Source organism: Lissotriton helveticus, chromosome 7 (assembly GCF_964261635.1).
Source record: "Lissotriton helveticus chromosome 7, aLisHel1.1, whole genome shotgun sequence".
Classification (NCBI taxonomy): domain Eukaryota; kingdom Metazoa; phylum Chordata; class Amphibia; order Caudata; family Salamandridae; genus Lissotriton; species Lissotriton helveticus.
Genome location: NC_136068.1, coordinates 1667553007 through 1667567715, shown reverse-complemented (window position 1 = coordinate 1667567715; position 14709 = coordinate 1667553007). Strand labels below are relative to the sequence as shown.

Here is a 14709-nt window from a genome sequence, read left to right as displayed (position 1 = left end):
CAATTATTACCATGGTTGAGTAAGTCATAGTTCAGCTGTGACCGCTACACACATATATGAATGACATGCCAACCACTTCAGGAGTACAGGTAGTGTTTCACCAGTGGAACAGCAGTCGCCACTAAAAGGGCATACGGGTAACCCTTGAATGTTAACTCACAGATAGCCCCATGAGTTACAAAACACAGAACTCTAATTGACAAGTGGGATTTGGGATTTCTCACCAATAAACTCTCAGGAAGTACTACAACAGAGGGACACGTGTCTGTGCAGCGGTGCACTTGTAGCAAACACTACAACAGCAGGACAAACGACTGTGACCCTAAACCTAAAAGAAAGAACCTTCGCCCGAATGCCTGTATCCTAAGCCGACAGAATGAGCTCTCACCTGTAAACTTGCGTTGATCCAGGAATTCCAGCATGAACTGTGAATCGCTGAACAACATTTGCTGCAGTTTCTCGGCACTGATGTGGTAAATAGAGTTGATGTGAAGACGTCCATTGAGGTCAGAGGTAAAGGTTTCCAACTCTCCTGAAAGTAGAAGCGGACATTACAGCCTTTAAGCCAGCAGCCAAATCAGACCAGTGAGCAGATATACCATCAATAAAGAAGAGGCATTTAGGAACAGCTCAAGAAGAGGGAACATGAAAGGAGAAAGGAAAGAGGCAATGAAGATAGACGGTAAGAGAAGAAACGAATAGTTTTCTTACCTGTCGGTGTAGTTTTGCAGCTTGAAGATCTTTCTGGATTCACTATGCTGTGCATTATTCCGCGGTCTTGTGGTTGGGTCCGGATTCGTAGTCTTTTCTTTGTTTTTTTTTTTTTTTTTCTCTTTGCCCAGGTGGGCGTCGGCGTCACACCCCCTTTGGGTGTATTTCCGGTGACGTCGGCATGCTTCCTGCGGAAGCTCCCACTCTTGGGCGCCATCTTCGGGTTCTTTTTTTCCGTGTTTCTTTCGTTTCCGAAGTAATGGCAATGTTCTTCTTAGTTTGTATTTACCGCTTTGTATTTTCAAAGTCTATTCTTTAGTTAACCACCTCTTCTCTCTCCAGCCTCATCTTTCTGGCGGAGGTGGGTGGGTTCGCTAGTGAATCCAGAAAGATCTTCAAGCTGCAAAACTACACCGACAGGTAAGAAAACTATTCGTTTTGCAGCGTGAATCTTTCTGGATTCACTATGCTGTGCATAGATTTTGTAGCGGTTTCTCATCTCTGTGGCGGCTGGGTGGAAGATGAGCGTTGGGTGTTGAATATGTGCTGTAGCACCTTCTGTCCCACTTGAGCTTCCTTGTTCATTTGTATGTCCACACAGTAGTGCTTCGTGAACGTGTGCACCGAAGCCCATGTTGCCGCCAGGCATATGTCCTCTATGGGTGTGTTAGCCAGGAAGGCTATTGTAGCGCCCTTCTTCCTGGTGGAGTGGGCACGTGTCCCCTCAGCCAGTTCCTGTCCTGCCCGTTTGTGGCAGAGTTGGATTGTTTGTGCGATCCATCGTGCAATGGTCCTTTTGGTTACTGCTTTGCCCATGAAGCTGTTTGCGAAGGACACAAAAAACTGTTTCGTTTTCCTGTGCCCCTTTGTCCTTTCAATGTAGTGCATGACTGCCCTTCTGGCGTCCAGGGTGTGCAGAGCTCTCTCTGCGCTGGTTGTGGGTTTTTGGAAAAAACTCGGTATCTGTATAGACTGGTTCATGTGAAAATTGGATACCACCTTCGGCATGAAGTGTGGGTCAGTCCTCATCACAACTCTATCGTTGTGTATTTGTATGTATGGTTCTTGTAGCGTCAGCGCTTGAAGCTCGCTTACTCTGCGTAAGGACGTTATCGCAACCAGGAAGGCTGTTTTCATAGTTAGCATCCTTAGGGAGGCCTTGTGAAGTGGTTCAAAGGGCTCTTTCATGAGTTCCGTTAGGACTGTGTTCAAGTTCCATGCAGGTGGCGGCACCCGCTTGGGTGGTGCGATCCTTTTCGCTCCTTCTAGGAATCTCTTCACCACCTGTGATGTGAAGAAGCTCCTGCACGTTTCTCCCCTTGTGTAGGCTACTATCGCTGCCAAGTGAACTCTTAACGAGGATGAGCTAAGGTTCTTCTCCAGTAAGTGCGTCAGGTACCTTAGCACTGTGGAGTCCCTCTTCATCTTATTGTGGAGTCTTTCCTGTCTGCACCATATTGTGAATCTTTTCCATTTCGCAACGTAGCACTTTCGAGTGCTGGGCCTTCGTGCCTCCCGAAGTACCCTCAGGGTGCTTTCTGGTAGTCTCAAATGTGCGAACTCTATGTCCTCAGGAGCCACGCTACTAGGCTCATGCTCTCTGGCTCTGGATGCAGTACCTCTCCGTTCTGCATGGACAGTAGATCTTTCCTCCTGCTGAATCTGTGGGGTGCACACTGTGTCATCTCCATGATCTGCGAGTACCAGGTCTGCCTCGCCCACTGCGGTGCGACCAGTATCAGTGTCATGTTGCTCGCTCTGCACTTGCTCAGTACTCTGTGCATCAGTGGTATCGGGGGAAAGGCGTAGGCAAATGTCCTTGACCAATCTATCCATAGGGCATTCCCCAGTGTCCCCTCCTCGGGCTGCCTGGATGCGAAGTTTTGGCATTTTGCATTCTGGCGTGTGGCAAACAGGTCCACCGATGGTGTCCCCCACCTGTCGAACAGGTATCTTATCTCCTGAGCATTGAGCTCCCACTCGTGGGATGCCGATGTCTGCCTGCTGAGCCAATCGGCTTGTATGTTGTCCTTCCCTGGTAGGTGTATGGCTAGCAGGTCTATCTTGAGAGGGATGGCCCATCTCCATATCTCCTGCGCCAGCGTTGAAAGCGGTGCGGACTGTGTGCCCCCCTGCTTGTTGATGTAGAACATCGCAGTGGTGTTGTCTGTTTGTATCAATACCCTGTGCTTGTACAGTCTTGTTTGAAAGGCCTTCAGTGCAAGGAAGATTGTCTTCAATTCTAAGTAATTGATGTGCTTTGTGGCATCCGTCGGTGTCCACAGTCCCCTCACCTTGAGCTCCTCCATGTGAGCGCCCCATCCCTTCAGGGATGCGTCTGTGGTGATGGTCACTGTTGGCGTTGGGGGCGTTAGAGGCTTTCCCCTTGCTATGTTCTCCATGGTCCACCATGTCATCTCCTTCTGCACTGCGTGCGTTACAACCACTAGATCCTCCCAACTGCCTGTAGCTTGTGACCATTGCTCCTGTAGCCATTCTTGAATGGGTCTCATGTGGAGTCGTACATTCGGTACCAGGTGGATGCATGATGCCATCATCCCCATGATCTTGCTCGCCGTCCTCACTGTCCGAGCTTGTCCCTTCCGGTAGAGGCGAGTTTCCTTCACCAGCGCCCTCGCCCTCTTCTCGCTGGGGAACACCTTGCCCTGTAAGGTGTTGATCTGTGCTCCCAGGAAGATCTTCACTTGTTCCGGCTCCATTGATGATTTCTTCCAATGGATGGAGAACCCCAGGTTTATGAGCGTGCTGGTCACTGTATGTGCGTGCAGCTTGCATTTCTGGTATGAGTTTGCTTTCACCAGCCAGTCGTCCAGGTAAGGGTATACATGTATTCCCTGCCTTCTTAGGTGCGCTGCGACTGCTGCGAGGCACTTTGTGAAAACTCTTGGTGCCGATTTTAGACCGAAGGCCAGTGTCGTGAACTGGTAGTGGCTTTCTCCGACGGTGAACCTGAGCATGTGCTTGTGCTTCCTGTTCATTGGGATGTGCAGGTATGCGTCTTTGAGGTCTATAGTGACCATGAAGTCCCCGGTCTGCAACTGTGGGAGCACCTCTTGCAGGGAGGTCATTTTGAATTTTTGCGTTCTTATGAATTTGTTCACGAACCGTAAATCGAGAATGGGCCTCATTGTCTCGTCTACTTTTGGTACCAGGAAGTATGTTGAGTATACTCCTGTGTTTCTTTCCTTGAAGGGTACCCTTTCTATGGCCTGCTTCTGCAGGAGTTCTTTTGCTTCTTCCTGAAGGCACTGCAGCTGCTTGCTTGCTAGCGGCTTTCTTCTTGGTTTTCTGTTTGTTGGCCTCGCCTCCAACTCTATGCAGTATCCGAATTGGATAATGTTGAGGATCCATTTGTCTGATGTGATTCCTCTCCACTCCTGGAGGTGGAATCTTAATCTTCCTCCCACTGGTGTCCTGTGGTCGTAGGTGTCTAGTTTGTCTTGACCCATCTGTACGTGCTGCCCCCTGGGATCTTTTTTGTGGGTGGGCACACGGATTTTTTTGAAGTCACTTGGAGGTGGGCTGCTGGCCCCCTCTTCTATTTTGTCCCCGTCCATTTCTCCCTCGAAAGGACTGGCCTCTTTGTTGGTACTGCCAGGGCTGTTTCTGATGGCCCTGCTGACCCTGCGAGTCTGCCTGGTGCGTTTGCTGGAAAGCCTGGTGTGATGTACCTGGCTGGTTTCCGCCTCTTCCGCCGGGCCTCCGTGACGGGGTGCCCCTCTTGTTCCCTCTGAACTGCAATGCTCCCATGGATCTTGCTGTTTCGTTATCCTTCTTAAGTTGGCTGAGTTGCTCATCAACTGTTTGTCCGAAAAGCGTACTGCCGTTGAATGGTGTGTTCAGGATGCTGTGTTGCACCTCCGGTTTGAAACCGGATATCCTGAGCCAGGCGTGTCTCCTTTCCGTGACGCCCATCATCATGAGCCTGCTGGCGGTGTCTGCCCCATCCAGGGCCGTCTTAAGGCAAGAATTTGCAGCATTCTTCCCCTCTTCAATTAGCTTTTCGGCTTTCTGCTTGGCATCCTGGGGCAAGTCCTTCACCAACTGCCCCAGTCCCTCCATGATTTGGTACATGTGTCTGTTTACCAGGGCGTTGGAATTAGCCATGCGCCAGTGGGTCGCGGCATTCCGTTCGATCCTTCTGCCCACCAGATCCATCCTTTTGCTCTCTTTATCCGGTGGCGGGCCCGAGGTAGTGGGTACGTTAGCCCTCCTCCTTGCTGTGGCCGTGATAATGGAGTCTGCGGAGACCGTGCCCTGAATGTAGGCCGGGTCCTTTGCGGCATGCTTGTACTTCTTCTCAGTTCTGGGAGTTACTGCCTTGCATGTTGCGGGCTCCCTGAAAGCTTCCTTCCCCTGAGCCAAGACGCTCTCGAGCATCGGGAGGAACTGGCTCCTCGTTTGTGTTGGGAGCAATGTTTCCAGAAGGAAGTCTGCTTTCTGCTTCTCTTCGTCGAGCTTGAGCTTGAAAGCTGCTGCGGCAGATTGTATCACCGCGTTGTAGGCCCCGATGTCGTCCGGCGGCGAGGGCCTCGAGGGGTAGGTGTCGACCACCTCCTCCGGGCTGTCGGTGTCGACATCGATGTAATCTACCTCCTGAAGGTCATAGGGCGCCGACTCTGTGTCTGTCCTGCCCTCATCTTCCTCCCCATAGCTGTAGCTCTCGTGGGGATTCTCGTACTCCTCCTGGTCGTCGAACACCTCGACGTCCTGGTCTTGCTCGGTGACTTCGGCGACCTCTTCTTCTTCCTCCTCGACCGCCTCCAGCACTGGTGGCTTGGTCTTGTGAGGGATCATGAAGGCCTTCATCCTTGCGTCGAAATCTTTTTTCCGCTGCATGAAGTTCTCCATTTCTGCCTCGAGGCGCCTTCTTTTCTTTTCCATCTCGGCCGCGTGTTCCGCGTCGGATGGTTCCGCCGCTCTCTTCGACGGATGGCTCGTCGCCGTGCCTCTCGGAGTCGAAGTTTTCGACGTCGAACCGGATATCGGGTCTCTGGTCGTCGTCGACAGTTTCGGGTCTTTCTCCCTCGTCGATCGATCCTTTTCGGGGACGATTTTCGACGTCTTCTGCTGATCAGCAGCTCTCGGCGCCGGGGACTCCTTCTCTGAGGATCCGCTGGGCCTGGGAGTAGTCGCGGACGCCGCCTTTTTTGGCGTCGGCGCTTTCGGGGTCTTGCCCTCGATTTTTCGAGACTCAGAGTCTCTCGGGTTCTTGGGGGCCGAAGAGTCTCCTACCTTGTCAGAAGTCTTCGTGTAATCGGTCTCTACGACCGTGTAGCTGTCGTCTTCGGCGGCAGCGTTGTCTTCTTCCTCGGAGGACATCCCCAGCTCGTAGAGCGACGGGGTCGGGGCCTTCCCCTGCAGGGCGGCGTGTGCTACCCTCTGCCTCTCTCTCACACGAAGGGTCTTCGGGGTGAAGGCGGAACAGGCGTTGCAGTCTCCGCTTTCGTGGTCCACCGGTAGGCAAAGGTTGCATACCGGGTGCTGGTCCTTCTGCGCGTACTTGTGGTGGCAGTTACGGCAGAACTTGAACGGCGTGTTGTCCATCCTCGAGCGTCCAGGGCCTCTCTGGTCGCGTGTTCGTCGACGGTCGTCGAAGATCTGGATGGAAAACGCCTTATCTTTGCTTGTCTTTCGTCGGTGAAGTCCCCTGGAGTCTTCAGATGACTTCTCCTCGTCTTTTCTGTATTTTCTTTCTTCTTTCTCCAAAAATGTCTGGAGCCCAAACGGGAACGATCCAGACCCGACCGCGGAAAAAAAGAACCCGAAGATGGCGCCCAAGAGTGGGAGCTTCCGCAGGAAGCATGCCGACGTCACCGGAAATACACCCAAAGGGGGTGTGACGCCGACGCCCACCTGGGCAAAGAGAAAAAAAAAAAAAAAAACAAAGAAAAGACTACGAATCCGGACCCAACCACAAGACCGCGGAATAATGCACAGCATAGTGAATCCAGAAAGATTCACGCTGCAAAACATGCTATTATCCAGTAACAAAGGTTATCAAGCTTGGCTCATAGATTCACATGGTGTTAACATTCCACCCTCCATTGTTTGGGGTCAGAAAGTGCAAGTTGATTGTATCCAAAATTCTAGACTCTTCCGAGACCATATAAAGACCCTGGAGTCTGGGGGATCCGTCAGAATGTTTTAAACCATCAGTTTTCAAATGACATAACTGGCTGGGTAATGTATCTCTAGGTGTATCTCAAGATGGGGAATCTGGCCCCATGCAGAGGCTATCCCATTCTGTTCAGCGACTATAGGAGTAGCATGCCCCACAATGGGTATAGTAAAAAGCCCAGGAAACCTCTTAGATGCCGACCTAAGTATGACATTCTGATTAGAGAATGAATTGAAATCTTCACATATGATCTAATCCCAAGACGGAGTTTCCTGATCTAGTTTTCCCTACAAAGCTCAAGCGACATCTGCCCTTGTCCTCTCTTGTCTAGTCTGTGAAAATGAGCTTTACCTAGGACTGAAATTCTTCCTAAACAAACTGCACCAGGTTCAAACATCAGCAGTGAGACGTCTGCACTTTAGACTCACAAATCACATTAACCAAGAGAGTTTACGCTTCATTGGCTACATATGTTAATTCAAATTGCTTTTATGGCCCTGTGCATAATGCACCAAGCACTCCAATGACTAAAGTCAGATCCCTTCACTAAAGGTACACATTTATCGACCCGGACACAGAACCTTTTCAACTCTTGAGGACTAATTCAAGGGAATCGAATCAACAACTTACAATAGGGAGGTTGTACCTTTGTTACCGTGACAGGAAACTATTCAATCAACTTCATATGAATTCAACATTGCCAGTTTGGTTAACCATATCCCAAATCAAGATTCACAAAAGTCAAATGGGATGCTCTTCCATACAGAAAATCTATTTGTTTCTACTAAAGATCTTCAAAACGTGACTTGAAAACATTTTCATGATGTGAAAAGAGCTAGTCAATGTTTTGGAATAAAAGAAGACCTGTTGAAAAGAAAATGTTGGTGGCCCTCCTCAAATAAGAAAATCTTAAAAGTACACACATTTTTATGAAATCTGCACCCAGCTTAAGAGAAAGACTCAATCCTTATTTATCTTTTACACCACGGGAAATACATTTCCAACAGATTTCGTTGTTGATCTACTGTTAACTAAAGGGTGCCCAGTAATGATGGTGACAACAGATTCTTATTTTGTGGCTTAATTTTCTGCCTTGCCCGAGGTTCCAATGGCTATGGAAATGTCTACGATTTTTCTGAAGGATATTTTTAGGCTTCATCATTTACAAACCAAGATAACTTCAGATCGAGGACTTCAATATATTCTGAAATTCTGGAAGCCTTCGTATAATAAGATGGGTATACAAAAAGCATTACCTCTAGGATCAATCCACAAGTGAATGGACAAACAAAAAGACTGGAGAGAACTTCGTAAGAATATTTAGGATGATATACTTAAGCCTCTATAGACAGTCGGACAAGTCTACTCCCAACTGCTGAATTTACCTATAGTAACTCTATTCTTTCTCCTACAGGGTTTTCTCCATTTTTGCGCTTTGTGGATTCTAGCCTCTTTCAAGAGATTCCTGAACATGAAGACCGTGTTCCAGTTGTCCAAGAAGTTCTGATACAAAATAGTCAAATTAAGAAGACCTTGCTAAACAAACTAGCATGTACCCAGATGAGGGGAAAAAAGCAGACAGACTAGTTGATGTAGATAACCACTCCCTTGCTACAAAATAGGGGATACGCTTTGGATATTAGCTGCTTATCTTCCAAATTCGATTTACTCTACTTAGTTGAGCCTAAAATTGTATCGGCCTTTTTCAATTTCTAAAGAACATCTCTCCTTTTACTGGTATAATAAATCTTTCTGCTTCTTGAAAGTTTAATTCTTCTTTCCATGTTTCTCTTTTGAAACCTAATGCACCTCACACAGGTTCATCAAAAATGAAAAATCTCTTATCACTCATAGATGATGGACAATAGGAATTAGAAGAAAACAAAATTTGCGATTCAAATTTTACAAGCGGTAAATGTCAATTTCTTAGAGATTTTAAGGGTTATCAACCTTTTAACCATTCTTGGGAACCTGCTCAAGCAGTTCATCTCCCGCGAGACAATTTTTCAAAAGACATCCTCATAAGCCCGTACCTTCTGGTGTGGGGAGGGGAGGTGTGGGAGATTGCTATGCCAGCTGACCCCTCACAAATCTAGTTTGGATTCTCACTTCATGCATGTCCTAGTCCTTCTCCAGCTTAGATCATCCATAATCTTTAGCTTGTAAACTTGGAAAGCTTTTTCTGGGTTTCAGTTTTCTTTCCTGCCAAGATGTGTATCTGCTTTAGGAGTAACTTCAGGCTTTGCTATTAACTCTGAAGCCTGAGATGTGACTAGAAGTGGCAGGTCATATTTTTTAACATGGAAGACCAGGAGGCTGTCATCAAGAAGACCTACTCTTGATAAATAACCTACGGCTGTAAATACTGATTCACAGATTTGTATTTTTAAATACTGCTTACAGGTATTGGCCACTTGGACAGTAATTTTACTGAGCACCTATAGAATGTATGAGTTGCTAGGGAGTACTTAATCACTCAGTTTGAGCCATGGAAGTTATTTATTATATCCTAGTTCTGAGGCGATTTCTATGTTAAAAAACGGACTAGTTATTCCTAATAGTGCTTTGGTGGTTACCCAAGGATCAAAAAGACAAAGGCAAGCTTGAGTATTTTTCATGAGAAGAAAATCTGGTGTGCAATGCAATATGACTCTCCAGAGTCAAATTTTCAATACTAATGTTTGTGTGCTTTTAGAGTTCAAGTCGTTTATGAATCCCTAGGGTCAATGTTCATGTTTCATAGTTACATTTAAATTGAATCACTGGGATGCCTCCCTTCCTCAAGAGGAGAATGCCTCTAACTAGTCTCAATAGTACAGGATCTTGGTATGCTCCCAGGCTCTGAACTTAAAGTAGACAAACACATCTCCTAATGGAAATCAATTTGCCTCAGTCAGCTTTGTGTTCTCCACACAGTATTCTGCAGAATATTTCTATCTGTCTGCTTTCCACAGAGTGACGGTAGCCAGTGCACTTGTTAAATCAAGAATTAATTATGGTAACTCTGCTAATCTTGGCCTTCCCAAGAAGTTTTGAACACCTAAAAAAAAAAAACAGATGACATGAGTTGGACGTGTATTTAATCTGAAAAAATTCAATCCATTCTCGAACCATCTGTGCCAAATGTACTGGCTCCTAGTGGAAAAATATTATTTTCAGACACGCATAAAATGAACTTTGAAGCAGGTCCAAAATGTTTGGAAAATGTTAAAGAAATGTGTCTACCCAGAACTTAATATCATAAAACAAGCAACGTTTCTTGTCCCACTGGAAAAAGTAATCAAAATTGGAACAAGGACGTTTGGAATACTAGAGGTCCTATTATGGAACACCCTACCTCTTGAAATGAGGACTGAATCTTCACTGAATAAATTACAACACTCTTTAAAACCTGGTTATATATCAAAAAAGGGGCCATAAGTCCTGTACCTTTGCACACCAGAAACTGCATTCTGCAGCCCCAAAAAACTCCTGTGCAAGTCTTACTTAAAAATACCCTTACATAAATAGTAAAAATCTTAGCTCTGATGTGTGGGGGGTGCTGTCAGGGTTGAAACTATATTGTTACAAATTTTGGGCTTGCTGTCCGCGTTTAGTACATGTTGCATTTCAGATTTCATGTTTAGAGGTTTTAGTGTTGGCTATACACCACTCTATTCTGCTTCCGTTGATGCGGACTGTGAAGTGAGTGGCAATTTATATGCACTGAAGGCTCTTGCTCAGCGAAGCTGAAATAGCTCGCACAAGAAGCTGGCGACATCAACTATGCATGCTTTCAAACAACAATGCAGAGAAAAAAGCCTTTTAGAACATTTGTTATGCATCTCCAGCCAGAAAACATGTGTGATAAGTACACGTAATTCTTTTCTTCCTCGGGGGATGATTCCTCTAAAGATAAATGTTACTTACTGTGTCATTGCATGTAGGGCTCTAGATTCACATACTCTACATGCTCCTACCATATAATGTTTGGCTCATACGTGTGCAACTTGTTTTTCTGTGAAGAGGTTTCAAAAACACAAAACTTTTTGTGATGTTTCCCTTAGCCCACAATGCACCAAGACAAAGACTCTTCCAGAACTTGTTTTCCACTCAGTGGGAGAGTAGTGCAAGTGGGGTGCAGTTCGAAGTGTACTCTGCAATGAGAGCTGTAGGAAGGTGGATACCCGACTATGGTTACCCCAGATTTTTTGCCTTGTGTTTAGCTGGTTTTCGACTTAGTTGGCCTGGGATCCTGCTAATCAGGGCCCCAGGCTATCTGCTCTCTCTATAACATGGACTCCATGTACCCTAGGTACATAACTAATTGGATATTGGGTCACCTTATGAGCCCCTGTATAGTGTACTATAGGTACCCAGGGCATAGGTGCATCCAAGGCCTACCAGGGGCTGCAGCATATCTTTTGCCACCCCTGGCTGGCCATCCAAACTGACACAACTGGCTGATCACTCAGCTGGGGCAAGGTCGTGTAATCACCCCTTGCTTAGATATAGTATTCCTATGTCTAACCTAAAATCTGGACACATATGCGCCTATAAGTCACTCCTAAGGCAGGCCTTAACAATCCTGAAGGCAGGGTGCTTGGTTTTATGTGAGATGGTGCTCTAGCATGAGCTGAGCCTGTCTGCAGCTTTCGGAACCATGTCCTTATAGCTGTTCTAGGATATTGCCAAGTGCATTAGAATCCTCGCGGTTATTGCTAACTTTGGTTTGGCTTTATCAAAACATGTCGTGTAAGGTGTCATACGCTTTGGAATACTACCCCCTCCCCAATTCTGGCGACGGGGGTAGCATTCCACCCTTCTAGAGGGAGAAGACATGTTACTTCCATTAATCCCGGTTAAAGTTAACCAGAGCCTCAGCATCACAAAATGGATGCTTCTGCCACAGACACAAGTCTGACCTCCTGCTGCTGGAAGTCCTTCCAGCGAGGGAGGCTTGGACAATAGGTTTGCTGTCACAGGGAGGTGCTAGCACCACCCCAGACAGAAGATAGTGGATTGGGGCAGGGAGGGCTGAATGAAATGAGACACTGCCTGGGGCACACAAGGTGTCCCATGCATAGTCCAGTTCAAACCGGTGCTGGGGCACTCCAGCCCCAGCTCTGCCACGAAACTGGACAAAGGGAAAGGGGTGTAACCACCCCCTTCCTGGGTCCCACCCATAGGAGGGACCTAGCAGGTAATCCAGCCCCTTGTTTTGGAATAAAGGTAGGAGCTGTGTCCTTAGACTTTAGATCATCCTGACTGAAACTCTGATACGAAACTCCGGACCCTTTGACATCTTACTTGACGAAGAAGACTGAAGAATCTCCCTTGTGGTCAAGGAGGGACCACCCTGTGCAAACAGGCACCATCAAGCGCTCAACGGTTTGCTTTATCGTTGCTCCCGCCGGAGCTCGAACGACAGAGCCTGACAAGAACCGGACTTCCAGACATCCAACAGCCCGATCCACAGCCACAGCAAAGCTGAGACCCGTGGAGGCGACAATAGACGTGGGACCGGCCATCTTGGAAAGCCAGCGAAGTGCTTTCTGTGCAGCTCCTGAGGCACCCTCGAAGATGTGCATTGGGGATTGAGAAGCCCCAGCCCCGAGCATCCTTTGCACCGAAGATCACCTCTCCACACTCACCGAGTGCTGCGTGGGGCCCTTTTGCATTTTCCTGCTCAACATGTCTGTCCGGTCACTTGCCCGTTGGCTAGTGGCCTCTGTGACGACGAACCTTTGCATTTTCAATGCTGGTCTGGTTGCTCCAGACTGGCCCTTGCTCCCCTGAAAAGGAGCAGCCCATCAGACCTTGCTGGTCTGATCCAGAAGCCATCTTCGATTCCTGCATGGGTTGCATTTGCCAAGGCCTGTTGATTCCGAATCGAGAACCGACACCGCCATCAGTGAGAACCTTCATAGGACAGTCCGTGCCCAGCTCCTGGTCGTCGTCGACACCTCCTGGTCCACGTGGCAGCGGAGACAAGCTTCAAGACATCACCTGATTGCAACCCAACATCGCCTGATTCCTTCCTGGTTCCTTCCTGGTCACTGGCTAGTGACCCAGACTCTGTCCCCTCTGCTTTCAGGTACTCTACATCTTCAATCCACCCTTGAATCCAACCGGACTCTTCTCTCCTGGTCGCCTGCAACATCTTTTCTCCAAGGCTCCATAGAACTCCACGACGAAACCTGACACACTTTGACACCTATGCACCCGCTTCCTGTGGGTGAGGTAACACGAGTACTGCGGTGCTCCTGTAGAGATTTACATCCCTAGTGTCCTAGTTTTAAGTGGTTAGGTTGTAGTCCAGTCGGAAGACTTCCAAATCTGCAACTTTCTAACTTTACGCACCCATTGACTTCTATAGGTGCACGCGTGTGCATGTAGACACTGCACCCGCATCCTGTGGGCCTCCTACTTCCTAACTGCTGTTAGTCCAGTGTAGCCCCAGTGATTCCCAAGGCCCTAGGCCTTACCATTGTTCATGACGTGGTTCTTATACCACTATTTTAGTATATGTTTTACGGGCCATACAGGCAATACAACTTTTGTATTTTATATTAAGTTACTTGTTATACGCATGTGCTCCTGTGCTCATAAAGAATTAAGGGGATCTATTTAGAAATAAATACATATATATTTTGAATATATAACCTGTGTGGTGTCCTTTCATTTGGTATTAAAGGGTTTGCATATGGTAAAACAGCTGGCTTCACATGCCCTCTTGAGTTTAGCCTAAGACTGCTTTTGTCCACGCTACCACTAGGATAGCTGGTCTATAAGGTTGACTTTACAACCATCACCATAAGGGTTGTTTGGACTGGTGCAAGGTGCTCACTAGAATAGTGAACATCATATACCAGGCCAACTTCTCAGAAGAGCTTTCAGTTAAAAAACGAAAGAGCAACACATCTGTGATCGCCACTGGCTTCCAGGGAGGAGGGTGGTGATTATGAACCTAGAGCACTACAAGTTATGAACAGATGGTTACAGAGTAACATTTTCCATTACAGCCTGCGTGCCAATAGATAGACACACTCTGCATAGACTGAAAAACTGTTTCTCCCCAAAATGGTGGCTTGTGAACAGATTAGGAGGATGTCTGAAACAAGGTTTTAACTCTGTCTGGCGACCTATGTATGCTGATGGGCTTGAGCGTCCACACAGTAGTGTTTAGAGAAAGTGTGTGGCCTTGACCAGGTGGCTGCTTTACAGATGTCTGCAATAGGGATGTTCCCTAAAAATATCTCAGTGGATCCCTTCTTACTTGATTAATGTTCCCTAGGAAACACACAAAGTGTGTATTTGGCCTTGGCATAAAAGATATGTATGCACTTAACTATCCATGATGCAATACCTAATTTGGAAATGGCTGCCCCACGTGAGGTTTGGCTAAGGCTACAAAATGTTTTGTATTATGAAAGGATTTAGTCCTGTTGCTGTAGAACATTAGTGCCCTTTTAACATCGAATATGAGTAAAGTCCATTCTGCTACCACCGTATGCCCATGGACCTGAAATAAAGGCTTTTTTATGGATAGAGCATCTCACTTACGCATCTGAAGGAGGTGCAGATAACTCTAGTTGAGTGGCTCAAACAATGTACCCATGAGCGAACTACATCAATGTTCCATAAAGGGAGGCTGGAGGCGTTTTGGGAGGTATATCTCTCGAGGCCTTGCATGAAGGCTTGAACAACAGATTTTGAAAAGCGTCGGGTGTTCCCGGTTCTGCATACTAGCTTCAGCTGCAGCCTTATGTAGATGAATGGAAATGAAGACTAACCTTGCCTTCTGAAGGCGTGACAAGTAGCAGATGATGCCTTGCACAGAGACTTTGAAGGGTGTATGTGTTTGGTGCTGAAGT

At 47.2% G+C, this 14709-nt stretch overlaps 1 protein-coding gene across 2 annotated transcripts in view; it reads right to left on the bottom strand.

Annotated features, from left to right (window-relative positions):
• Positions 1 to 14709, bottom strand: part of GRAMD1A (GRAM domain containing 1A) — a 336050-nt gene that overhangs the window by 51819 nt on the left and 269522 nt on the right. For both annotated transcript variants that reach the window (XM_078655362.1, XM_078655361.1), the window contains one exon: positions 389 to 532. In XM_078655362.1, the coding sequence (XP_078511488.1) occupies positions 389 to 532 (144 nt within the window). The remainder of the gene's footprint in view (positions 1 to 388; positions 533 to 14709) is intronic.